This window comes from Lepidochelys olivacea (assembly GCF_965140295.1).
Source record: "Lepidochelys olivacea isolate rLepOli2 genome assembly, chromosome: 10".
Lineage (NCBI taxonomy): Eukaryota > Metazoa > Chordata > Testudines > Cheloniidae > Lepidochelys > Lepidochelys olivacea.
Window position 1 is genome coordinate 51,081,132 of NC_140420.1, and position 27,820 is coordinate 51,108,951.

Genomic DNA, 27,820 nt, shown 5'->3' on the forward strand with positions numbered 1-27,820 from the left:
ATGGCACTGTACAATCATTTTTGCCCCACTGTTGTTTTAAAATAGAAATTCTCAAAAAAACCCACCCACTCATGTGCCTAACCAATTTAGCAATTTTAAAAATGACTTAAATGGACAAACTGTAGAAGTTTGGAACATCTGATTGCTTAACTTTTTCACTTTTCTGCTTAGTAGATTCTTAGGTCCATAATATGAATTGAGGCTTTTTGCAATTTTTATTCAAATTTTCTACTGTTTGAGGCCCAGTAACATTCCTGTGATGGTTAGCATACAGAGCTATGCCCAAGGGACACTCATTGAGGTAGCGAGTATTTGTAAAATAAATGCTTCAGATTATGGATTATGACTTTATAAACTATTGTGTTCAGTATGAAAGCCAAAAAATGAGTTACAATACATCTATCTACCAAACCACTAAAAGTAAAGTTGTACAAACCTTCTCATTTAAGCAGGCTTGGAAATCACTCTTCATATTAGTAATAGCCACTCTATCCTGTGGTCTCTTTGGGCCACTGACATATGGCGTTATAGAACTCAGATCTATTTGTATTATCTGGAAAAGGAAAAAAACCCAGTAACACATGCTAGGAAACATTGCCCAATAGGTAAGAGCACATTTAGCCCTAGTTTTTCAAGGCAACTGGGCCCATCCAGTTTAGTAATCTGAATAGTCTGTGGTGTTTTTCCATTAAAAAGTCAGGCTTTCATTTTCAAGATGGAGTATTACTAACAATGCTTTATCATGAACAATCCATGAGCTTTGACGCCAGCTGCCAAAATTTCTCATGAAGTCAGACTTATGAGATACCCTGAAAGAGTTGGTTGACGAAAGGGATTCATCAGCCGTTCCTACACTCCTACACTTATTATAGTACTTAAGGTTGTCAGTGGCATAGCCAGGTGGAGAAAACAGGGGGAGCGGAGATTAAAAAAGGCACCGCCCGCTTGTACTCACCTGGCAGTGCTCCGGGTCTTCGGTGTCGGGTCCTTCACTCACTCCAGGTCTTCGGTGGCACTTCGGCATTGGGTCCTTCACTTGCTCCGGTCTTTGGCGGCACTGAAGGACCCTCTGCCACCGGAGAACCCGGAGCGAATGAAGAACCTGACGCTGAAGTGCCGCTGAAGACCCGGAGCGCCGCCTGATCCGCTGCCGAAGATCCGGAGAGCCACCAGGTGAGTAAAAATTAAAAAGGCACCACTTCTGCTCAGTGGGAGAGCGGCCGCTGTCTCGCTCCCCACCCTAGCTACACTACCGAAGGTTGTTGGGTTTTTTCGTAACGTATCTAACTATCCAAAGCTATGAGTTAAGATATTCATGTACAAATGTCAATTAAAAAGTGGCAACAATTACAATGATAAAAAATAAGTTATGAATAATGAATACAAATAGTTGAAAAAGTAAAAGTCATTCTATAAATACCTGGGTATATTCAGGTTCCTCTGAAGAAATCTGATCATTTCGAAATAACTTCACAGCTTTAAGATATGCTTCCATGAACTCAAGCTTGGCCTTGTCAAAGCCTATGGAAAAAATTTCCAGACATGGGAAAAGGTATGCTACTGAAAAAGAGCATAACTTACTTGTAACTAGGGTTCTCAGAAATAAATATTGTGACAAATTCACACAATCTGTGTGCCGCCCCATGGATTCCATGAATCAAGCACTATTGATGTGCATGACAAATCTGACTTTGCACTTTAATAACTGCCCTGAATATCAGTCTTCTTGCCATATAATCGTCCCTACACATTCTACCTCTGTCCTATTAGCAGTTTGTTGAACCCCCACAAAATCTAAAAGTGATATACTTCAATCTTTGAAACAAGGACTGACAAGCTACACAAACTGAATAGCTTGCTGAAAGCATATGTACTATTAGTTCATAATTAAGAGCTTTTTTCATTTTCATCTGATCACCTCACTGCAGTCTAAGATGGAACTCAGAAAAGGAACATCCATTCAGCAGGTACCCTTCTCATTATGACCTGATCTATGGGGAGCAACAGCAGAAACTTCTTGATCCTCTGAGCCAAATTAGGCAAGAGGAGCGACTGAATCTCACTTTCGTAGGAGGTGAAAAGGCAAAAACCAAAAGGTAACTCAAAAACCAAAGAAGCTGAGATGCACCAAAATAATCCTGCAGAAGACCATTCCCAGCAGCCACCAAACTCTGTCTGAACTTGTCTTCAAATTGTGATAAACCATTTTAAACATGGTTCTCTAACACTGTTTAAAACACTGGTTAGATGAAGTAATGGTTTGTGAGGTCCGTAGTTACCAGGCAAATCACGTTTAACCCATCCTGGCAGAAACCACTTTAAAATATATGCTCACAATTTTTTTCCCATAATATAAAAAGAAGATTTCATTAATTGTCAAGAGGAACCACTTTACCATGTTGCCATTCCTGGCCTTATAGAATAACTCATGGGGGGCGGAAAATGGTCTGTCTTGACAAAGAAGACCTCTGCATGCTCAAGAATAAGCTGACCCTGAACAGTGATGGCAATGATCAGACTGATCACAGCAAACATAATATAAAGCTTGTACAGATTTGGTACAAGCTTCAGAGGCACGCCAGCTATCCATCTGTCAAGATTTATTTAAAAAAATTATTTCCTAGCTTAACTAGAAAAACAGTAATTAATGAAATGTAGTGCCATAAGGAAATTTACATGCTAATAAGCTCCACGGCCCAATGGCCACTTCCACAGAAAAAGGTAGCTGATATTCATTAAAGCAATATAATTTTTATTAAATTTAAAATTCCATTGTGTCCATGAGGCTATTCATGGGCGGGATCTGCAAAGTAGCTCCCCATGACACAGAACATTATTGCCAGCAGAACTCATTACATTATCTCCATCAAGCAGGTTATAATCCTGAAGAAAAATACTGTCCAAATGTAACGCATGATGCAATTTTAGATAAAAAATACTTTCCATGTGACTTTAAAATGCTAATATGCTGAATCATGTGTGTTACACCTTAATTTCATCCTTACCTGTATGCTTTAAGTGCTTTAGCGTCACATTATCAACAGGGAAAAAGCTCAAAATAGCACCATATTCAGGACACATATTTGCTATTGTGGTTCGGTCAGCTACAGACAGCTGGGAAACGCCAGTTCCAAAAAACTCAACAAATTTTCCAGCCACTCCTGCTTGCCTGAGTTGCTATTAAAAATGAAATACAGAACTATAAAACATCCGGAATATAAGAAGATATACTACAAGGAATGTTTGGTGCAACAGTTTGAAATTAGTAACAATTACTAATTTTACAAAATGAAATACAGTGCAAAACTTCTTTATATCTAAATCATGTCCACAAACTTCAAACGTCAAAACTTTAACACTTAAACTGGACTCTGACAGAGGTAAAAACCCTCAAGATATGTCTCCCCACCCACTCAGTTCTGCATATTTTCAAGCAGTGACTGTACCATGCTTTTTAAAAAAAGAAAAAGGAGTACTTGTGGCACCTTAGAGACTAACCAATTTATTTGAGCATAAGCTTTCGTGAGCTACAGCTCACTTCATCGGATGCATACTGTATGCATCCGATGAAGTGAGCTGTAGCTCACGAAAGCTTATGCTCAAATAAATTGGTTAGTCTCTAAGGTGCCCCAAGTACTCCTTTGCTTTTTGCGAATACAGACTAACACGGCTGTTACTCTGAAACATGCCTTTTAAAGTGTTGCTAGGAGGAGTCAGGAATTCACAAGGCAACGTGTGGCTTTTCATTTGGTAATCAAGGTGACAAAGACTCAAAGGAAGGAATTTAAAGCTCTACTCTAAGCCCAGTGAGCTAGTGAGGGTGCTTTGTACTATCACAAGGAAAGCCTAGTTAGACACTATTCCCTCTCTCTTGTTCCTCAAGGTACCCTAGCTGTGAAGTCAGTGAAATTTTAGAGAACAGCGGATGGCAATGAAAAGAAAGGGATAACTACTTGAAGGAAAAGATATTTGTAGAGGTCAGGATAAGAAGACAAATAAATATCTAAGCAGTAACATATGTCACTGGAACAACTTTTGAAAATAAAACCACCATACTGGAATTAACAGACAGTTAAGCAAAGCGACACTACTGGTTTGTTGGGTGTGGTCACTGAAACCTAAGTGCTGCTTTATCCCTGATGGTCCCCCAATTTCCCTGGAAAACCCCCATACATTCTGAGGCAGTGTACACTGCCCCACTGATCCTTCCAGGATGCCTGCACCTGTCCTCCTTAGGCTAGCGTAGCTGCTGGTAAACAGTGTGAAAAATTACACTCTCATCTCTTGGAGCCAAGCAAGAAACTGGGAACAGAAATCTAACAAGACTTTTCTGTGCGATTGTGCAATCCACTGTAACTAGTTCACCGGGCTTAGAGAGTAGGGATTCATTGACATTTACCCCCTCTTACACCTTCTGTTTTATAAGGACAAAACTCCAAGTGCAGTGAAAAACTGAAAAATAGAAACTGATTAAATCTTGCTAAGGGTCTGAAAGGAAGGAAGCATTCACCATACTGACACAAATCACTCTGACACCATTTACCAGAGGCCCAGGAGTGGAGATCCAGAGAGACAGATATCCTCTCACTACATTTCTGTTACACTACTGTAACTACTGACTTCAGTAAAGTTACTCCTGATTTACCCCAGGTTGAGAGCAAAAGCAGGGTTTTGCAGGAACACTTTGGAGCAAAGAGTCAAACAGGAGGGTTTTTCCACTGCAGAGACTGTAAGTGCTCTCACTAGGGAACACTGACATTAATTACATTTATAAAATGTCTGTAAATACATAGCTATATGTAAGGCCTCTAAGGGACCATTGGTAAAAAGAAAATAAATAGGACTTAAATGAGCAGTTGCGTACTTAGGCGGTTAATAGAGATGTTGCTGTTTCATATAGCTACAGTTAATGATGCCGCATCAGAGACTGCGAGTGTCATAGAATATCAGGGTTGGAAAGGACCTCAGGAGGTCATCTAGTCCAACCCCCTGCTCAAAGCAGGACCAATCCCCAACTAAATCATCCCAGCCAGGGCTTTGTCAAGCCTGACCTTAAAAACCTCAAAGGAAGGAGATTCCACCACCTCCCTAGGTAACCCATTTCAGTGCTTCACCACCCTCCCAGTGAAAAAGTTTTTCCTAATATCCAACCCAAACCTCCTGCACTGCAGCTTGAGACCATTACTCCTTGTTCTGTCATCTGCTACCACAGAGAACAGTCTAGATCCATCCTCTTTGGAACCCCCTTTCAGGTAGTTGAAAGCAGCTATCAAATCCCCCCTCATTCTTCTCTTCTGCAGACTAAACAATCCCAGTTCCCTCAGCCTCTCCTCATAAGTCATGCGTTCCAGTCCCCTAATCATTTTTGTTGCCCTCCGCTGGTTGCTTTCCAATTTTTCCACATCCTTCTTGTAGTGTGGGGCCCAAAACTGGACACAGTACTCCAGATGAGGCCCCACCAATGTCGAATAGAGGGGAATGATCACGTCCCTCGATCTGCTGGCAATGCCCCTACTTATACAGCCCAAAATGCCATTAGCTTTCTTGGGAACAAGGGCACACTGTTGACTCATATCCAGCTTTTATTTCACTTCCTAAGCATCTCTGGTAGAACTCCCACCATAACAAAGTCTGCTTGATTTAGGATAAACAGAATTCTGAATTACCTTAGTAATGCTTAGAACAACATCTATGGATGTAGCAAGTGGGCTGGCTAAGCCTGTCAGCTCACACCCAACTACCTCAGGCAAAGTGAGTGCAACTGGCATTCCCAGCATTACTGCTTCTGTTTCAATACCGCCAACACCTGGAGGTAGAATATTAAACTGTTTTTATTGTGCTAAGTAATTAACATAACAAACATTTTGAAGTGCATATTAAAGTCTAATGAAGTTCCTGCTATTGAAGCTAAAGGCCATAATAATCTGTACAATAACACATCCTTATTTGTATCTGACTCCAACTGAAAGACAATATGTTCAATACACGTGTCTTCTAATAAAAAGACGGACATGAAAGAATCTTGCAAAACTACTGCTCAAATTATCACATTTTAATCCTACTGGTGTACCATATCTACTACTGATTTTATATAAAGGTGTTAGATAGAAATTTTCTATTCATCCAGAGAACACATGCAGCATGGAAACTTCCTCACACTGCCATGCCAATGTGCATCGAACTACAGTAACAAGAGCTTTGCAATATTATGATTTCCTTCAAATCCCTTCTCAGGATACACAGTTCTTGACTGATTTCCAATGACAACATCAAAACACTCATCTATGCATTATATAAATGTCTTAAAAACCCCACCATTTAGGCTGTGAATCACTATTATCCTGGGAATGAAACTGGCCTTACTATATGGAATCTCTCTAGTTTCTTTTAGAACAGGGGTGGGCAAACTACGGCCCGCGGGCCGGATCTGGCCCCTCGGGGCTTTGGATCCGGCCTGCAGGATTTTCCTGTGGTGACGGAGGCTCCACGCCGCCCTCAGAAGCGGCCTGCACCATGTCCCCGGGGGGCAGAGGGCTCAGTGCATTGCCCTTGCCTCCAGGCACCACCCCCCACAGCTCCCATTGGCCAGGAACGGGGAACCGTGGCCAATGGGAGGTTCGGGGGAGGTACCTGGAGGCGTGGCAAGGGCAACGCACGGAGCCCTGTGCCCCCTCTCCCCCAGAGGCCGCGCAAGGACGTGGTTCCGGCAGCTTCCCGGAGCGGCACAGCATGGGGCCAGGGCAGGCACACAGGTAGCCTGCCCTGGCCTCGGTGCGCACCGCTGCCACCCCGGAGCCGATTTAGGTAAGTGGCGCCGGGCCAGAGCCCAAACCCCTCCTGCACCCCGCCCCCCCAACTCCCTGCCCTAAGCCCCCTGCCTGCACCTCGCACCCCAATCCTTGCCCTGAGCCCCATGGCACCCCGCACCCAAACCCCCTGCCCTGAGCCCCTTCCCGCAGTCTGCACCCCTCCTGTACCCGCCGAGCCCCCTCCTGCACTCCGCACCCCTCTTGCGCCCCAACCCCCTTCCCTGAGTCCCCCCATAAACCGCACACCCCTCCTATGCCCCAATCCCTTGCCCTGAGCCCGTTCCTGCACACCGCACCCCCTCCCACACCTTGCACGCCCCCCAACCCTCTGCCCTGCATACAGTTTCCCCACCCAGATGTGGCCCTCGGCCCAGAAAGTTTGCCCACCCTTGTTTTAGAAGAACTGCAAACAATTTCAGTCCATTATTCGTATGTCATGAAATTATCTTCAAAATATGTTTCCCCTAAATAAAATTTCAAGTTCTGAAATGCTGTTAGGCTTGAAACAGAGAAATATCCAATATAAAGAAAGTATTAAATAGTAATTATTTTCCATTTATATAGTAAAAAAACCCTTACAATACAATTGAAATTATCAAGTCATGTACAGAATACTTACCCCATCCCAAGATCCCCAAACCATTTACCATAGTTGTATGAGAATCTGTGCCAACTACACTGTCGGGATATAGGAAATCTTTAACTTCAAAAACAACTCTTGATAAATATTCCAAGTTCATTTGGTGTGCCATTCCCGTTCCAGGTGGAATTACAGCAACATTCCTAAAAACCTTTGAACCCCACTAAATTTTTTTTGAGAGAGAATAAAAAAAAGGTTATTGCGTTATATTTAAATCAACCAGGGTGTTTTGCATTTGTACAGAAGGTGTGCTAAACTGTGTTTAGTGACATAAAGCCACATAACTTTAAAGAACACATAATAAAGAATTAAAAAAATGAACGTCATCATACTTGCTCTTCAGATATGATTGGCTGTTCAAGTAAATTGGGAAATATGCAATTTCAGCATTTACACATGGTTCTACTCTGAAAAGTGACTATGTAAAAATCCACACATCTGTTTCCTGTGAGTATAGAAAGACATTTTCTGATATTCCTGGCTGTGGTTTTCACTCCTTCTGTTAGTACTGCAAAGTCATCACAGGTATGAGAGAATCAGTTGGAGTCTATTCCTTCTTGTTCATCAACAAAATTTACTAAATTCTTAATCACTTCTATGTACAAACCTAATGAAAGCAACGGGCTCACACAGATGTCACTGAACTGAGACAACAGAGAAGCACAAGTGTAACCAAGGGTAATACTTGGCCAGCAGAACCTTCAGTACTGATTATGTTTTATGAGATTGCAAAAAATACAGCTTGATTCTCACAAACTTGGCTGAGATTGCAAAGCTGACACTTAGAAAAACATCTTTTTACTAGGGCTGTCAAGTGGTTAAAAAAATTAATCATGATTAATTGCGCTGTTAAACAATAACAGAATACCATTTAAATATTTTTTGATGTTTTCTACGTTCTATAATATATTGATTTCAATTACAACACAGAATACAAAGTGTACAGTGCTCACTTTATATTATTTATCACAAATATTTGCACTCTAAAAATAATAAATTAAAGAAATAGTATTTTTCAATTCAAGTTCTGTAGAGCAGTGGTCTCCAAAGTGGGGTGCACAAGACGATGGATTGGGGGGCACAGCAGGAGGAGCACCGTCGGAGCAAAAGGGCGGTGTGGCAGGAGGAGCACCGCCGGAAGGGGGGGGAAGGGGGGGCAGCCCCGAGTCCTCCGGCCTGTGGAGGAGTAGGGGCAGCCGCAAAGAAGTGGCACTTTCCCCTTCAAAGCCGGCTGGAGAGAAGCGGTGCTTTGAAGGGGAAGTGCGACTTCTCTCCGGCCGCTGGTTGCACGGCTGCCCCTGCTCCTCCTGAATCCTCCGGCTCGTGCTCACAGGGCCGCATTCCGAAAGGGGCTTTAGAGCTGCAGGCCAGGGCCCCGGGGCCCCCTTAGCCCAAGGCCTTGAAGCCCCTAAAGCCCTTGCGTTCCGGGTGGCCCTGCCTGCTGGGGGGGTGGGGGGGTGTGGGGCGGCAGCTCCCAGAATCGCGGCCATGGGGGTGGTGCTGCGCTTCGCAGGGCCACCTGCACACCCCCTGCACCAAACAGGAGCTGTCCCAGGTAAGTGCTCTGCACCTCCTGCCTGCCCCAGCCCTGAGCCTCCTCCCGCACCCTAACTCCCTCCCAGACCCCGCACCCCACCCTGAGCGCCCGCTGTATCACAAAGTGTTAAACCAAGATTTTCAAAAATAATAAAGCATATTCAATCACATTGCTCTCACTAAAATTATTAATAAATTTTTTAAAGTGAGAGCAAAAAGGGTTTTTGTACCGTTAATAAAATAAAAAAATCTGAAAAATATATCATCTTTATCTCATTGTTTTTTAATTTCTATTTTTTGTGTATGGTTTATAATTTACACAATATATTAGTACAGTAGGACAGATATATAATTTATACATAAATAAATATACATATATTGGGGGGGTGTGCTCAAAAAAGTTTTACTGATAGGGATGCGCGCTCAAAAAAATTTGGAGACCACTGCTGTAGAGCAATCCCTTCATATGCCCCTTCGTGCTTTGGATACCATTCCAGAGAACATGCTTCCATGCTGATGACGCCCATTAAAAAAATGTGTTAATTAAATTTATGACTGAACTCCTTGGGGGGAGAACTGTTTGTCTCCTGCTCTGTTTTTTACCCTCATTCTGCCATTTCATGTTATAGCAGTCTTGGATGATGACCCAGCATGTTGTTCATTTTAAGAACACTTTCACAGCAGATTTGACAAAACGCAAAGAAAGTACCAATTTGAGATTTCTAAAGAAAGCTACAACACTTAACCCAAGGTTTAAGAATCAGAAGTGCCTTCCAAAATCTGAGAGGGACAAGGTGTGGAGCATGCTTTCAGAAGTCTTAAAAGAACACCACTCTGATGCGGAAACTACAGAACCCAAAACATTAAAAAAGAAAATCAACCTTCTGCTGGTGGCATCTGACTCAGATAATGAAAACGAACACGCATCAGTTTGCACTGTTTTGGATCGTTATCGAGTAGAACCAGTCATCAGTATGGACACATGTCCTCTGGAATGGTGGTTGCAGCGTGAAGGGACATATGAATCTTTAGCGTATCTGGTACATAAATATCTTGTGATGCCAGCTACAACAGTGTCGTGTGCACACCTATTCTCACTTTCAGGTGACATTGTAAACAAGAAGCGAGCAGCATTATTTCCTGCAAATGTAAACAAACTTGTATGTCTTCACAATTGGCTGAACAAGAAGTAGGACTAAGTGGATTAGTAGGCTCTAAAGTTTTACATTGTTTTGTTTTTGAGTGCAGTTATGTAACAAAAAAGTCTACATTTGTAAGTTGCACTTTCACGATAAAGAGATTGCACTACATGAGGTGAACTGAAAAATACTATTTCTTTTGTTTATCATTTTTGGAGTGCAAATATTTGTAATAAAAATAATATAAAGTGAGCACTTTATACTTTGTATTCTGTGTTGTAAATTAAATCAATATATTTGAAAATGCAGAAAAACATCCAAAATATTTAATAAATTTCAATGGTATTCTATTGCTTAGCAGTGCAATTAAAACTGCAATTAATCGTGATTAATTTTTTTAATTGCAATTTTTTTTTTTTTTAGTTCATCGCGTGAGTTAACTGAGATTAATCGACAGCCTTATATTTTACTTGTAAACTCAGATCACAAACATGGAAACCCAATTTTCAGAGTCACTTTTCAGAGGAGAACTGCACTTTAATTGTTAATTTCTTTCTTTCTTTGTTGGTTGTGTTAAATTACAGTAAAAGCGGTTTTATCCAGCATGTTGGGGAAATGGGGGGTGCCGGTAAGTGAAAAATGTGGGTTAACTAAGAGCGAGGGAATTTGGGTGCGGGAGGGGGCTCGGGGCAGCAGGTTGGGGTGCAGGGTGCTGGATCTGGGGGGCGGTCACCTCCCCGCAAGCAGTGACCTGTCCTGGCTGCTCCTAGATGGAGGTGCAGTAGGAGGCTCTGCGCACTGCCTCCGTCCGCAGGTGGTTCCCAGACAACGGGAGCTGTGGAGCTTGTGCTTGGGGTGGGGCAGGGGCAGAGCATGGAGCCGCCTGCCATGCCTCCACCTGGAGTAGCTGGGACAGGTCGCCACTTGCAGGGAGCTGCCCAAGGTGACAGCCCCCCGGATCTGACATCCCTGCCTGCCAACCCGCTGCCCCGAACTCCTCCTGCACCCAAACTCCCTCCCCCAAAGCTCACCCTCCGCACCCCCTCCTGTGCCCCAGCCCAACCAGACTCTCAACCAGAATTTCAAAGAAGATTTTATAGAGCTTTCCGGTTGGTGAAGTGCCAGATAAAACAGCTTTTACTGTTATTATATGTAATGGTAATACAGAAGAAAAATGCCCTAGCCAATCAGCAACATACATAGTTAGGTATCCTGTCTGTTGATTGAATAGCAGCATATCATGCTGCCTTATAGTGATCAGAGTTCAGGTCATAAATTCCTAGGCTAGCAGCAAGCACTACAGAAACGCACTGAATCAGAGGAAGGGAGAAATGACTTACATCAGTGAAGCAACCCCAAAACTACCAACTGGTAATCAGAGTGGCATTGACTTGTACGCAAATCCCATTCAGAAGTGGTCCCACTGATTTAAATGGGACTATTGTCTTAAACAAAGATTTGCAGGATCAGGGCTTTGTCTAGGGATAAGGCTGGTGCGAAACTCAGCTGTATTTAGGCTTTGAAATCTCTCATATATGGCACCTCTTTCCAATCCTCTTAAGGCTGAGGATTGTTGATTCAATAGACAGTACCAACTTTTAAGTATATGGGCTCTATTGTCTACCTACTAAAAATTCCTATGACACTTTAGATGAAAACAGTTTTGGACTGAGGAAGCAGTTAACCTGCAGAGATGCAGACAGATAATAATTCTGAGGTGCTGAGTGCTCTCAACGCACTTTCATTTCAATGGAAATTTAGGATGTTTGGCACCTCAAAGTATCAAGTCCTTAGTGTCTGGTCAGTTTCACTTTTGTTTCCAGTTAGCATCACTTCTGGTTCTCAGGTTGGAACACCATACTATTGATATTTGGGTTACAAACACTTGGGAAATGTTTAAATCCAAATAAATACACTGTTTCAGTTAATATTAGCTTATTTACTATTTCTATTAACATTTTGTACCCTTCCTCCTTTAAAAAACCCCCCACACCTTAATTAGGGCTCTACAATGCCTAAGAGTCATTAATTACTTGGGCATTCTTCCAAAAAATTGTATCATCATGTTATGCACTAATCAGCTGTACTAATATACACTCAAAAATTCTGACCTGAAAACCTGAAATTTTGAAAGGGATACAATAACTCCCCCACTACCATCATGAACTGCCAAGGCCATTTGAAAGATTGACAAAACATCAAATCAAATGAAAAATATAGTAAGAGGGCTGTAGAAAAAAAATGGCATACCTTAAAAAACTGAAGCCTCTCTCTATTTCTGCCAAATTCCACCTCTTGGTTTTTTAACACTGTTTCAGGCCTAGAAATTAATTAAAATTAATTGATAAACAACGGCATGTTTTGAATGATAAACAATGAGATTTGGTTTTTGCTTCTATTTGCTGGAACGCTGATTCATTGCTGCAAATAGCAGAATTCTTTTAAATTCTTTTAGATAAGACTGAGGCAATTTCTTGCAAACAAGGAAGTGAGGAAAGGAGAAGATACCCTCTGAAAACAGCAGAGAAAGGGACTGGTCTTCTCATCACATACAGCATAAATGAGAGTTTTTAGCTCTAGTTTGCCTGAACCAAGTAACCTCAAAAAACACCGATCAGAAAAAGATACCTTCCCAGCATGTGAGGGACTACAATAACTGCACTGTCAAACAAGAAAGGTATTTCTTCTAACTGATATTTGTAGGAGTTGCTTACCTCAAATAATTTGACGTTGAGAAAGAAATTAGGTGTCTGATTTATGTTATTGCTGGCAAGAGAATTGCTCATTTTCAACTCTGGTCCTCTAACTGCTGACTAGAACACCAATAAGATACTGTATAATCTATTTGTAAATATCTTCCAGGAACTGTATTCATTTACTTATGTATATGCGTTCATCACCACAGTGTCTAAATATAAATGCAGATGACTAACTTTCATATGTGTTTGTTATGAAAAACATAATTTTATTAAAGGAGTGAAATTCATTGCTGGATTGTGTTTTTATAGCTACTGCTTCTCTAGGAGCTTTTTTGTGAGAGAGAGTAATAAAAGCCCTTCTCTAAATGATATTTTAGGGCTGCATTTTACATCATGACCTTTCCCCCTTTCTCTTCTGCAATAGAGAGAGATCATATGGTGTATTGTTTTACAAAGCTCTAAGGGACAGTCAACACTCAAATTGCAGCTTAATGAATGCCACTGCTGGTAGAAAAGGGTGTACTGGTATCAGCAACATCCAGATTGCAGAAAACATTTAGCTTTTCTCATAACATTTCTATTTCTGTGTGGAAAAAGCAAAAGAGGATGGAAATAATTTTTTTAAAATAAAATTTGCAACACAATCAAAATACTGTATGGTTGTGGGTCTCCTCTTCAATATAGCACTGAAATTCTAGATATGTCAGCCATAGAAAGACAGAGATCTAGTCAATCTATCAGAGACGATAGGTGGCAGTTGAAAGATGAGGGTTATTACATGTAATTGTCATAGAGTGCTGCAAAAGGACCTATAAATAAATGAATCTTGGGAAAAGGCAAGCAGATGAGGCCTTTGTGGGGTGTCACATACAGCCAAGATGTAATGCTGCATTTCAACTCAGTGACAGATGAATTAGAGGTTATTTGTGGCCTGGGGGATGATACATAGACTGCTTTCTTAGCTGGTATGGGATGTCCAATTCTTATCAGGAAAGAAAGGAGTTTAAACCTTCTGTAAATCATTTAAATGAAATATAAAACAAGAGAGACTTTCAGATGTAAACCAAAGTTTCAGCAGTGCCTTATTACATTAACTAATTTACAGAGCACTGTTCCTATGTATCACTGCCCTTACAAGGAAATGAGGCAAGTCTCCAGCTCAGATTTAAAAAGACAATCAACCACCAGATAAATGACCCTCTACAGAACACTTTATCTAAGTTCTTCTCCTGTTTTAGATCAGTTCAAACACCTGTGGTGTTAGACATCATCCTAAATGCTCCGGCCTGTTTCTGGGTGGAGTGGACGAAGATGCAGAGAGGTACACATAGCATGGAGCAGCATCTCTGTCAGCTGTTGCAGACATTCTGGATGTCAACCAAGAGGCCCCTTCAGTGCAGCTTAAGGAGCATTGCCTGCTTTGCAGACGACAGACAGCTAGCTCACTTTTTTGTATTTTGGAGGCAACATTTAAATTTTACAATTAACTCCAGAAAGCTAGCTGTAATTAGCCAACAGGCTTTCACAAGGCAGGCCAACACTTTAAAAGCTGTACTGTTGCTCTGGAGACAAGCCTGCATCATCTGATAGCATAGTACAATTGTTCTGCTCCACCTTAAATTTAAACCAAAAGCACTGCAAACTAAAAGGAAGTGCTGAACTAGGAGACAGCACACAGAAAGAGCCTGAATTCCAGTCAGTAAAACACAACCATAATTCCCTCCAGCAAAAGACGGATTTGACAATTAAATGCTAAGCAATAAAAGCATTTCATACTCAGGCACTGGTTGAAGATGAAATGGACAGAGGATAGGGGTATTCTCAATCTGCGCAGAAAATTTTCCTGAGTTACGACTTGATTCTCCAGCATCACATGGCCCTTTGCAGCCAGTCTGGCCCCTGCAAGGTACCTTCCGAGGCTGCACTTTAAGTGGAGAAACCTTTGCCAATGGCCTCTGTAAGTCACCACCTCCAGGATTCGGAGCATTCTGTATTGCACTGTCATTTTAAACAGAAAATAAAACAAGTGCATAAAAACATTTTCCTACTGAAAAAACACCCCCAGCAAATGACCAACTGTATCTAAAAGGTCACCATTTTATTACAACCCTGCTGAAAGTAAAGTGTCACTGGGTAAGTTTAGTTAATCAAAGAATACAGCACGGTGACCACACAAAAAGAAGTTGTACTGACCTTTTCTAAAAGGAACTATATTATCTGCCATATAAACTACTCACTCATCTGATTGGTCTGCAAAACACCACATTTATTAACAGGACACAGATGGTCCTTGCACTGTTTACTTAAGGTCTGAAGGGAAGGGATGTGAGGAAAGTCTTGTCCCAGGGAAGGGCTGGGGATTGTGTTTGGTTTTATTCTCTACTGCAGCACTGTCGACATTTGTTAGATCCCTGGGGAATTCTCTCTTGCTACAGTTTACTCAAAGCAGCAGTTGTGATATTTTATATTTAATTGTGTTTCTGAAATAAGGGCTCAAGCAATAAACACATTTTATTACTACAAATATAAAATTATTATACTTCAGGCTCAAGAAAATAATGTAAGTACATACATAAAACACTGTAGGTAAACATTTTTAAAACCATCTACACGTTTACCATACTACACTCTATTTACACTACATTCAACCTTAACATGAACACACTGAAAAAAACCCACTATGAAAGATGATTGACTTTTTACCTCTAATGGTTACATTCAGTAATTTGCCACAATGATAAATACGGCTATCAATGTTTCTGCTGCTCTAAAATAAAAAGAAACATTTCCATTGTCTAGTGGCAGGATACCATACCACCTCACGGGGTATTTTGTCTGAATCGAAGCTCAGTTCACAATCCCTCAGCTAGTGGGATTTGGAAGCTATGCAGAGGCAGTACATGCAGCACCTTGGGGAAGGGCCTCATATCACACTTTAGCAGATGCTGACAGACTCCTGTGGACTTTCCAACAGTTAGCTAGCAGAACTGGATCTATCAGTACAAAGCAGCATGTTGAGATCTCTTGCCAACATTTGGCCTTTCTGATAATTTCAGACTTAACTAATCACAATTTGGGCTTTTCCCTTCAAACACGAGGAAGGGTAAAAAAAGAACTGGACTGCTGGAGAAGCAGTATCACAAAATAATCTTCATTTCACAGCTATACAGTGGAACCCTGATTATCCAGTCTAATTGGGCCCACAGCCAGACAGGATAACCAAAAAACTGGATAAACCGGAGAATGGGTGGCTGGGACTCAGGCTGACAGCAGGAGTCCCTGCCACTGTCAGCCTAGGGTGGCTGGTGGTTTGGTTAATACTGGAGAGCTGGATGATGGAGGCTCGGTTAACAGGGTTCTACTGTACTTTCTTGTTTTTCATTCTTCTAAATTACTACTGCCAAAATTGGAGTTGTGTATGTATTTAAAAGGTCCGTGCAAATACCAAATATGCACACAAGACTGTCTTTCACAGCAGTTCTGAACTTTTTCAGTTCTCCAGAGACTGAAATCACTATTCCACATGTTAGACCAGTCAATATGCCCTTTAGGAGGCTACATGCTTTGAAAGAAGAAAAGGAGCTGTAATCACTTAGGGTATGTCTACATAGCGAAATCTGTGCTTGGGCTAGCTTACCCAAGCTAGCTTCAGTCCATCTAGCAGGGTGGCAAAAGCAGTGAAGACTTCAGCATGGGTAGTACAAGCCTGGAAGGCCCCATGGTACGTACTCTGCTTGCTACCCTTCACAGTGATGTCTTCCCCACTATTGTTAGTCATGCTAGCTAGATTCAAGCTAGCCTGAGTAGGCTAGCACATGCACAGCTTTTGCTGTGTAACATACCATTACATGAGTGAGGCAAAAGGTAAGTGTAATTTAAAGATTTTCTTTTCCACACTGTCAAAACTTCCAGACATAAAGGAGAGCCCCAAATTGATCTCATGACATCACTGCCTCGGACCGCTTTTCTAGTCTCTCTGCATGCACCTCCTCAGGTATGAGGTCTTGTCCCTCAACCTGCCTGGGCTGGAATTCTGCCAATCTTATACCGGTCTTGGGCTACAGCCCTGCATACCAACGTGATTTTTCAGCAGGCCCAACTGGGCTCGGCACCTGCAAGTCTGCCCTTCAGGAGGTACGACCCCCAGTCAATACAGGACCAGACAGCTTTCTGAGGGACCAGACAGTATTTCTTCACACAATGAACAGTCAATCTGTGGAACTCTTTGCCATAGGATGTGAAGGCCAAGACTATAACAGGGTTCAAAAACAAATGAGGTAAGTTCATGGAGAATAGGGTCATCAGTGGCTACTAGCCAGGATGGGGCAGGGATGCAAAACCATGCTCTGAAGCGTCCCTAGCCTCTGTTTGCCAAAAGCCAGGAATGGGCGACAGGGGATGGATCATTTGATGATTACCTGTTCTGTTCATTCCCTCTGAAGCACTGAGCATTGGCCACTGTCAGAAGACAGGATACTGGGCTAGATGGACCATTGGTCTGACCCAGTATGGCCGTCTGTATGTTCTTAAAACAAAGTACTGTTTAAACTTAACCATCACTTGGAAGCTAAAAAGGTCCAATGGCTTCAGATGACCTCCTTAAGGGTATGTCTGTCAGCCTCTTGCTCCGGAACAGCTCCTGACAACTACTGTCCTCCTCACTTGAGAATGTCTTTTGTCCCCCAGGAAGCCCTTTGTCTTAGGTTTCCATGCATCTACAATCTGTGATCCCCACCCACCCAATAAACTGGTTCATGGAGCACGATATGGGTTTGAGTGGGGGGTTAGAAGCAAATGGGTCTAATATTGTCCCTCAAATGTAGGTAAATAGGTGGCTATCTCAGGCTATTGTCCTCTTTCCTACATATATGCAACTGACCCCTGTCTGAATTCACTTTATAATCATATAGCAAACCCTCTTTCATCAAATGTGTAGAACATATGATATTCGTGAATTATTAAATAGTAACTCCATGACGGTTACATAGGCTACCTCTATGCTACCAAAGGAGCAGTGAACAAAGCACAATGGAGAATACTGACCACCCCTGAAATTTAATTATTAAACAGAACTGGCTTTTGTAGATTAAATACCATTTACTGAAGTCAATCTGCAAAGAATGGTCAACAGTGAGATCAGTTGGGCAGGCAGGATGGACTTTCATAGGATCTCCTCCAAGATTTTTCACTGCTTCCCTCATGGCGGCAAAATCCACCATTGCAGGAATTCCACTAACAAAGAACAAAGAAATAGCACTTTACATATATTATGATGCATTGACAATTCTCTAAAATAAAGCTAACTGTAGACGCTTGTTTTTAATTCACCCTCCATAGCAGCCTATTTGAATACCATCTCATAATGCTTGTTTTACTTTGTCTAACATGTTTTAAGGAATATTAAGTATTCATGTGCTGGGTTTGTTTAAATATATCTAAATAAAAACTGTCTGCCATCCTAACCCCAAGCATAACCACCATCGCATTTAAAGTCCGTGTCAACTAGGAATATGCAAAATCCTTGGCCAACTGATTACATTTGGTATTTACCCTTTTGTCTTGGTATGTGAGGAAACCTTGGCATAATGCCCACTTCTGGACGTATGCTACTGTATACCACCACTTTGCTATACAAATGAACGTGTATGCTACTTATTCTACTACTACTTTTCAATTTGTATTTTTCACTTATATTATAACAGTATTCATTTCAGGATCTAAAAGTACTGTTATCCCCATTTTACAAATAAAAAACACTCTTTAAGGACAACATACAAAACCAAAGGAAAGAATAAGAATACTGATATAAACTGAAATGTTATGAAAATCTTATGATTTGATTTGTTAACTAAGCACTTAAATCACTTCCATATATTTTTATAAAACTAGGATACTTCTTAGAGAGATAAGTTGCGTGAACTAATACCTTTTACTGGACCAGCTTCTGTTTGTCAGAGAGATGAGCTTTTGAATTTACAGAGTTCTTCTCTATTCTGCATGGCTACTTGACAAATAAATGATTGCCTAGCTTGGCAAAATTAAATGTGCCTAGTTTAATATTCTGTAGCTGCTTAATATTCCTTTTAGCCGCCTCACAGCCACAAATCTCAATAATCCATAGGTAACATTCTAATGGACAAATCCTGCTTTTCTTATTCATGAATGTAGTCCCATTGGCTTCAATAGGCTTATATGCACAAGTAAAACAAGCAGGATTTGACCTTAGGTTATCACAAGTAAGATTTCTAAATATTTCATTGCACCATCACACAATCCTACTACAGTTAAAGTGCCACCAAGCTGGTTCTTTGGCCCTTATTCTGCAAGTTACTCCATGCAGACAGAAACCTTCACCCACATGGAGTCCCACTGAAGTTAGCGAAGTTCCATGTGGGCACAGGCATCTGCCTTCTTGGACCAACTTGCAGGATCAGAGGCTTTATTTACAATGTAGAAACATCACTGAAGGTGCACTAAGAAACAAAAACTATGATTTCCATTCATTAATGGAATGCTTAAACATCACAAGGGCCACCTCACTTTGTTTTCTTTCAGGCCTGATAAAAGATTGGTAACCTCACTGAGCACGGTGAACCAAGACAGATTTTGAAAACGTTGTTAGAAAAATGTAATTAAAAAAAAGAAAGTATCTCACTTACGTAAAGTCTTGAAGAAGAACTCTGGCAGGATAGAAGGGCACTTCAACATTGTTCTGTTTTGTTTTCCAGTCTAAAATATTCATAACATCTTCCTTTTTTACTAAGAAGCCATCACAGTTACGGACAGCAGTTTCCAACAGTACCCGTATGGAATAAGGCAGAGTATCTGGTTATGGGAAAGTAAATGAATTAATCAAGGAAACACTTTTAGCCTATACATGTTTTAATTAATAGCACCTTACTATACTAAAGATATTTGACAAATTATGCAGGGAAATTCATTCCGACCCCATAAGAGCACAGGAATACAATAAAGTTACAAGGAAACACTAAATCAATGTGCATTTGCTCTCTATTATTATTTTATAGCATTCAGAAGGGTGCAACAGTGTTTCACAGAAGAGAGGAGGACCTGGTCCTTAGTATAAAAGCTTCTGAAAAAAATGGCCTTGATCGTACAATGAGCTTTGAATATGTGAATCCAGGCAGAGCCCCACTGAAGTCAAAGGGATACCACCCAAGTGTTGAGGTCCAATCATACAGAGCTCATTGCAGGGTCAGGACATTATTATAGATGGACCAAAATATGTGAGAGTGACTGTCAAGGTTCCTTCCCCACTCTGAACTCTAGGGTACAGATGTGGGGACCTGCATGAAAACCTCCTAAGCTTACTTTCACCAGCTTAGGTTAAAACTTCCCCAAGGTACAAATTAATTTTATCCTTTGCCCCTGGATTTCCACTGCCACCACCAAACTTTAACTGGGTTTACTGGGAAACGTAGTTTGGACACGTCTTTCCCCCCAAAATCCTCCCAACCCTTGCACCCCACTTCCTGGGGAAGGTTTGGTAAAAATCCTCACCAATTTGCATAGGTGACCACAGACCCAAACTTGGATCTTAGAACAATGAAAAAGCATTCAGTTTTCTTACAAGAAGACTTTTAATAGAAGTAAAGGTATCACCTCTGTAAAATCAGGATGGTAGATACCTTACAGGGTAATTAGGTTCAAAAACATAGAGAATCCCTCTAGGCAAAACCTTAAGTCACAAAAAAGACACACAGACTGGAATAGTCATTCTATTCAGCACAGTTCTTTTCTCAGCCATTTAAAGAAATCATAATCTAACACATACCTAGCTAGATTACTTACTAAAAGTTCTAAGACTCCATTCCTGTTCTATCCCCGGCAAAAGCAGCATACAGACAGACACAGACCCTTTGTTTCTCTTCCTCCTCCCAGCTTTTGAAAGTATCTTGTCTCCTACTTGGTCATTTTGGTCAGGTGCCAGCGAGGTTACCTTTAGCTTCTTAACCCTTTACAGGTGAGAGGATTTTTCCTCTGGCCAGGAGGGATTTTAAAGGGGTTTACCCTTCCCTTTATATTTATGACAGTGACAAACAGTCAGTTAGGATGAGGGCTACAGCAGTATGATTAGGAGTGAGCACATCTGGGAGGGTTGGGGATTTTGTTTTAAATATATAAAAACAAACACTGAATAGTGAGTCACTTATTGTAGGCACTAGAGAAGAGGAGTTTTTAAGAAGGATTTGAATGGAAGAGAATAAGGACTTGATTGAACACAGAAGCAATGATACCCCATGTATAGGATGAAAGAAAGAGAAGGCATGGAGAGACTGGTAGCAGAAATAACTGTAGGGAGTGCCAAAGCTGGTATCATTGACAAAGCAGAAGGTGTGACACAATGAGACTATGCTGCTAACTATTAATACAGATAATTTTTAGAAGCCTAAACTTGACCATTTAATTACTTTGTGATATCAAGTCAGAACTGACTTTAATGACAGAATATGGATCACTATGTGCAGTTTCCCCTTTGTTCACAGAAGGTGACAGTAAGACAAGAAATAATCTCAGCGTGGCTCCAAAAGTGGGAGAAATCTAGACCTAAACTGATTAATATAAAGTAACAGCAAAGCAAATATTGGGAGAAGCTCTCAAGGAAGGGAAAACGTGTGTGTGTGTGTGGGTGGGGGGGGGGAATAGATTAAAAAAAAGAAAGGGCTGCCAGTCACCACTGAAGGCAGTAAAGGAGCTCTTAGGTACTAAATTAAGAGCACTCATTCGCTCACAAACATCATTCCATTCAGCAATAATTCAGGTGGTCAGATGAGAGTACAGTAATAGGGGCAAGTATAAAGGGTGCTAGGTAACTGGTCAAACAGGTTCATGTACTAGTGTTTCAGCTCTGGAGACCAAAGCTCAGATCTGAATAATGTTAACAAACAGATGAGTTTGGCAGTTTCAACCAAGTCCATGGACTTTGTCTTCCTATAAACTATTGCTTCAGGGTTTGGTGGCTTCTGTTACATGAGATACATTTTAAAGGGCAGTCACTGTAATTATCTAATTAGATGATTCATATAAAAAGCAAATTGTACAGAAATCTGATTAAAATAAATGTGGTGTAATGTCAGCACTAAGTGTGTTTAATATTCAAATTACCAGAACAAAATGACCATATATCCCTGTCAGTTGTGTTCTTCCCTTTAATGAAGAATAAAGTCATTCCAATGCACTACCACATATATATATATATATATATATATATATATATATATATATATATACACACACACACACACACATATATATAGAGAGAGAGAGAGAGAGAGAGCGCTGACCAGAAAAGGTCTTTCAGTCTCAGTCACCTAGCTGCAATTTTTTTCATAACTGAATACCTCTGCTCCCACTTTAAATATTAAGACAATCAGACTCTCTATAGCAATTTGGAACCAAAGAAATCAAATGAACCTTTAAACTGCAGGACAGAGGAGTCACAAAGGAGATCCAGGATGGATGACCTGGAAAGATGCAGGGGCTAGGATTCCTATCAGAATGCTGTCTCGGGGCCCTGCTTTGGAATTCTATCTTTCATAACAATCTCTGTCTGTTTTAATGCATGTTTGATAACTTTGAAGGCATCCATATTTGCTGGAAGAGAGGGTTTTCTCCCTCTCACAACCCAGCACTCTGACTGTTGGAGTCACTATTAGTCTACTCCTCCACAGTCTCCATTTACACAGTCTTTTGCCCTAAATAGCTCCAGTGATTTCTGCTGCTCTTCATAGCTTTCCAAAGCATCCAGACAGAAAGTGAAATAATTATGTTCAATTTCACGGCTGTCCTTAAGGTTCTGAAGAGAACAGGTGAAACTGACTGGTTTTCTTAATTCTACTCTACTGATGCTGCTTGAAGAGCTATGAGTAGAGGCAGAGGAGCAGTCTGTCTGCCATTCACATTTGGAAGATTCTCTTTGCTGCCAATCGAACTAGAGATATTTTTTTAAAGCATAAGTTTAAATACTGCATAAGTTGATGGTCTATGTCTCTCTACAGGGAAGTGAATTTTTTTCAAGCCCTGAAGCTATATTATACATAAACTTCAAACCAAAGAAAAGTAATTGCTTTACTGCTCCCAAACATGTATATTGATTTAAATAAAACATCCATTTGAAACAGCGGCAAAGGAGTGCATTAATGGTCCAGTGAGCATATAAGTATAACCCACACCTCCCAAAAAAGTCCCAAAGAGCCTCAAACTCCTCTATTTACTCAGAATTTTGATTTGCCTGGGGAGATCATGATGGAGGTAACTTTTACTTAAATTTTATGGGGAAGTTTATTTCAAGTTGTCACTGATCAACAATATTCTGTATTGTATTTACATTGTGTAAGTGTATTTTTATTTAATTATGCTTCAAGGGGGACAGGCCTAATGGGTTCATTTTAGACATCTAAAAGTACACACAAATAAATATATTTATACAGTAATTTATCTGCTGAGATGAAATATTTGTCTACTTCACAAAAACTTCCATACAGTTCAGTTCAACTGAACCCTCTGCAGCAACTGCAATAGAAATTATGCCCTATCTAGCAACAGGTAGTAAACAGGGCATTTATCCATGGTTTGGAATTCCTGAAGAGGAGAGATATGGGATAGCAAGAAACAGTGCAAAAGAGATAAGGCTAACAGCAGTAGTCCTACTGAATAGAACTGGGCTTTAGGAAAGTCGCCAGCAACCAAGACTATTGGACTAAGCCCATGCCCCTGACAAAGTTCACTCCACAAAATACATGAAACCCAATTGATGTATGTGTAGTTTTCTACTTATTAGATGAACAGGTCGGTGAGCCACAGCTGGAGAGAAGTCAACTGTGTGTCAGGACAAAGGTGTATTTGAAGACCTCTACAAGAAAACTTTCATAAGGCCTCTCTGGCTCTAGCTAGTTTCATCATTTTCATGAACACCAAGTTCACCCAAAAAATTAAAATCAAGATGTGACACTTATGATCGTATTCTGCAATATCATGGACAAATCTTAGGGAATTAAACCTTACTGAACTACATTTAACACCTTTGGGATCCATTATATTGAAAATGCGAATGTTTGTGCACTAGCGTGGAACTGTATGGAAATTCTTTAGGAGGCAGAAGGAAGGATGAGTGCAATCTCAGGGAGATATTAGGAACTTCAAAGGACTTTTTGGAACAATACATGTGAAGTGGATTTCCTAAGAAATACTTGGGAGTGAGAGGAATGCAAATGACCCACTATGAATCCATCCTTTTGAAGCTAAGCCCTGGGGAGAGAAACCAATTGTCTACTGATTACCTGCTCCTGAAAACTTCAGTACAAAGACCTCCAAACTGTACAAAGAGGGCCTAAATTTTTCACGTGTGCACTAGTTTTGAGCTAAGGCTGTTATGAACTTGTGACCACAAAAGAAACCTCTTTGGAGGGGTGCTGAAGGACTCACTTGCCAGAGCCCATACTAAAGACAGCTGCGCTGATCTCTGGTAAGCTTATTAGCATGCATGTAGGTTCTTTTATTTCTTTAATGTTTTCTCTGTAATGTTTATACCCAAAGAATAAATATTCTTGCATAGGAAGTGCTGTTTGATAACTTATGACTGTGGCAACTGCACTGTAAACCATCTCTGAGGAAAAAGGCAAAGCAGGCAGTCTGACTTTGATGGTGAATTCACAGTATAATCAAGGAACTTTTCAGGCAGGAAATACTCGGTCAGGAGGGAGAGGTGGGTCTCCATCCAGGAAAGACAACAGCGAGGGAGCCAGAAGCCTGACAGCAGGTACTCTTGTTGGACCATGCATAGAAATACAGATGCTTTTGGCCCTAAACTGTGACACAAGGAAACCCTCAAAGAAATATGAGATTGTCATTAGAGTAAATGAGTCAATGATGCATAATTCTTCCGCATTTATGTGACCACCATGAATTCATTTCAGTACAAACATTTATTTACATGTAAGGTAACACAGAGTTTATGTTTTTGTCACCGCTTGTTAATTCCATAACAGAAGTGGTGATTTTCTGTAGTGGAAATGTTTTTTATTACTATATTGACTACTATGCCTGTAAAAGGCCAAGAAGTATCCCTCACTTTTCCTTTAGTAGAAAAGTTTGGTTAAGCATCATTCCTTTAATCTCACTTTGAGCAAGCTATTAATCAACTTAATAAAACAGCATGTTTAGGGTAAAATTACACGCTTTCATACAAACCTACTAAAGACAATGTAGTCACTCGTCCTGCATCACATAACTGGTGCATATTTACTAGTGGAACCATACTACTAAAAAGCTATTAAAAAGTAGCATTACCATACTTAGTGCCTCCAAGTTTAGGGATATTGTAGAACTTCTTCTCTGGATTGTCATTTAATGTTTCAATTAAGTACTGGAACGGGCATTCTGAAAAATAATGCAGCAAAATATTAAGTGGAAAGAAAGGATGGTTCAGGCAGCAGGCTGGGGCTCAAACAAATGCAGTTCTAGTCCCTGTTTCACCACAGATATCCCTGTGTGACCTTGGACAAATCACTCAGGGCCAAATATTTAAAGATATTTAGGTGCCTAAAGATGCAGATAGGTACCTAGTGGGATTTTCAAAACCTCTTAGGGAGTCAGGCACTCAATGGGAGTTAGACACCCAGGAACTTTTGTAAGTCCCACGAGGTACCTAAATACCACTAAAAATCTGGCATCTAGTCTCAGTTCCACATCTGCAAAATGGTTGTTCCCTACCTCCCAGGGGAGTTGTGAGGATAAGTACATTAAAGATTGTGAAGTACTATGGCAACAGGGGCCATATAAGTACCTAAAGATAATAGACAGAAATGCACTTTAATACAGACCTTATTTTAAAAGTATCTGTAGAAAAGAACTGCATATTAATTTGAAATTATTTTCTGAAGTAATGGAATTTACAAAAAGAATATTTATTGCCACTCAAATACTATTAACCTAAATGAACAATGTCAGTAACATCTCTTAGGAAGGCCCAAAGAACTCAATATAGTGCATGTTTAAGAAATTCAAATTTGGTTTAAAACAAAAGTTAAAACTGTGACACCACCCACTCCCAGTCCTACAAACATTTACAATGAAATTAATGGAACAACTCAGGTGAGTAAAGTTAAGTATATGCGTGTTTGCAGGCAGAGGGCCTCTGTTGATTTTAAAAGACTGTATCAGCAATAAAAGCTTATCTTTTTTAGTAGGTTGCCTTGTTTTCACCTCCTACTTTGTTTACATTTTCATTGTAATGTAAATGCAGCATCATTGGTACTTTACAAATTATTTTGCATTTATGGTAAGGCCCTGAATCTGCAAACATGCTCAAGTAGTCCATTTATGCGCATAATGTTACTCATGTGCTTAAATGTTCGCAGGTTAACAAACTTAAAGAAGAACCAGAAATAGTCAACAAAAATAACTGAAAGATTTGGAGATACTAGTTTTAAAAAAGGGAGTGAGATACTGAGTGAGATAGGTTTCAGAGTAACAGCCGTGTTAGTCTGTATTCGCAAAAAGGAGTACTTGTGGCACCTTAGAGACTAACCAATTTATTTGAGCATAAGCTTTCATGAGCTACTGTAGCTCACGAAAGCTTATGCTCAAATAAATTGGTTAGTCTCTAAGATGCCACAAGTACTCCTTTTCTTTTTGAGTGAGATAGGGTATCTATTCACAAATATTTAAAGTGAGACAGCTTAATAAATAGTAACACCATGAACCTATGCCCTTCAACCTTCTGAAGTAATGAACTACATAAGCTCAATTATGTACATGGTGGGCTCTTGAATTAAAGGTTAAAAAACAAAGCCCTGTCTGCCCTGTGCCTATCTATTGTAAAAGGTACCCAAGAAGAGTACAAGTATGAGATCCATTGTTTTCAACCCATTTTTGATCCATGACTTGGAAAAGAGCCTACCAAAGATTGAGAGGCTTGGGTCACAGAAAGGTCTGTCCTGAGAAAATTTGGGGCCCACTACATCATGTTCGCTGGGACTCCACCATCCCATTTCACTTCACCTACACAGACATAACAGGTGTTTTGAGGCCCTTCCCAGCTCAGGGTCCGGTATAGCTGTCACCCCCCTCCACCCAAATCACAGGACAGGTTTTTTGGCCATTTTGCTGTGGGAGGCAGCTGCTGCGGGGCGGGGGCCCCCCCTTGGAAGCCCCGGGTCCCCTACCCGGCAGGTGAAAGGTGTGCAGACAACGGGGGGCACGGGGGGGGTGAAGGCTGAGCGCTACCCTGGGATGGGGTGCGGGGCATCAGCAGCAGGAGCCGCTACGCAGCACCGTTAGATCTATACGGAGCGTGCCAGGAGCGAGGGGGCAGCTGCTCTCCGTGCCGCTCAGTGGTGCCCACTGGCGGCTCTCCACGCCGCCTTAGGCTCGGCCTTGGGCCCTGCCCAGCGGACAAGGGATTCGCCCGGACTCGGCCGAGCCCCCCGCCCAGGGGCTGTGAACATGTCAGTGCAAGTCGGTGATACCGGAAAGGGGCTGAACAAAGGACGGCAGACAGCGAAGGCGGCTGCGGAGGGGGGGAAGCGACGGCTCGAAAGCGGAGCCGGTCCGGGGCGCGGGGGGAGGGATGATGAGGCGATAAAGACAGCGGGGGGGTGGGGGAGATAAACCATCACTCCGGGGGCACCTGTCGCGGCCCCAGGCCAGGGGGGCCGGGGCCGAGGTACAAGCCAGGCCGCTAACTGCAAGGGGGAGGGTCGGCAGAAGCGGGGCCCTTCGGGAGCGGGATCGCCCCTCCCCTACCAAGCCCGGCTCGCACTGACCTGGCCTTGCAGGGTCCATCGCTGGCGACCATATTAACCCTACGTGGGGAGGGGGACGAGGAAGACTCGGGGAGGGGGCCGGGGGGGCGGAGCCAGCACCTAACATCGCGAGACTAGAAATGAGCTCCGCCCTTCCGATTAGCAGACACAGTTCTCGCGAGATCTTGGGTCATGGCAATAAAGGAAAAATAGGGGGGATCTCGCGAGAATT

General features: G+C 41.5%; 1 protein-coding gene across 1 annotated transcript in view; it reads right to left on the reverse strand.

The window, feature by feature from the left end:
- Positions 1–27,715, reverse strand: part of IREB2 (iron responsive element binding protein 2) — a gene marked incomplete at its 5' end in the record, with an annotated part of 42,097 nt that extends 14,382 nt beyond the window's left edge. Inside the window, 11 exons of the mRNA XM_084641331.1 lie at positions 437–553; positions 1,421–1,521; positions 3,006–3,177; positions 5,667–5,806; positions 7,429–7,612; positions 12,375–12,444; positions 14,600–14,821; positions 17,918–18,055; positions 19,483–19,648; positions 25,133–25,222; positions 27,610–27,715. Of these exons, the coding sequence (XP_084497457.1) occupies positions 437–553; positions 1,421–1,521; positions 3,006–3,177; positions 5,667–5,806; positions 7,429–7,612; positions 12,375–12,444; positions 14,600–14,821; positions 17,918–18,055; positions 19,483–19,648; positions 25,133–25,222; positions 27,610–27,715 (1,506 nt within the window). The remainder of the gene's footprint in view (positions 1–436; positions 554–1,420; positions 1,522–3,005; positions 3,178–5,666; positions 5,807–7,428; positions 7,613–12,374; positions 12,445–14,599; positions 14,822–17,917; positions 18,056–19,482; positions 19,649–25,132; positions 25,223–27,609) is intronic.
- Between the last annotated feature and the right edge of the window lie 105 nt (positions 27,716–27,820).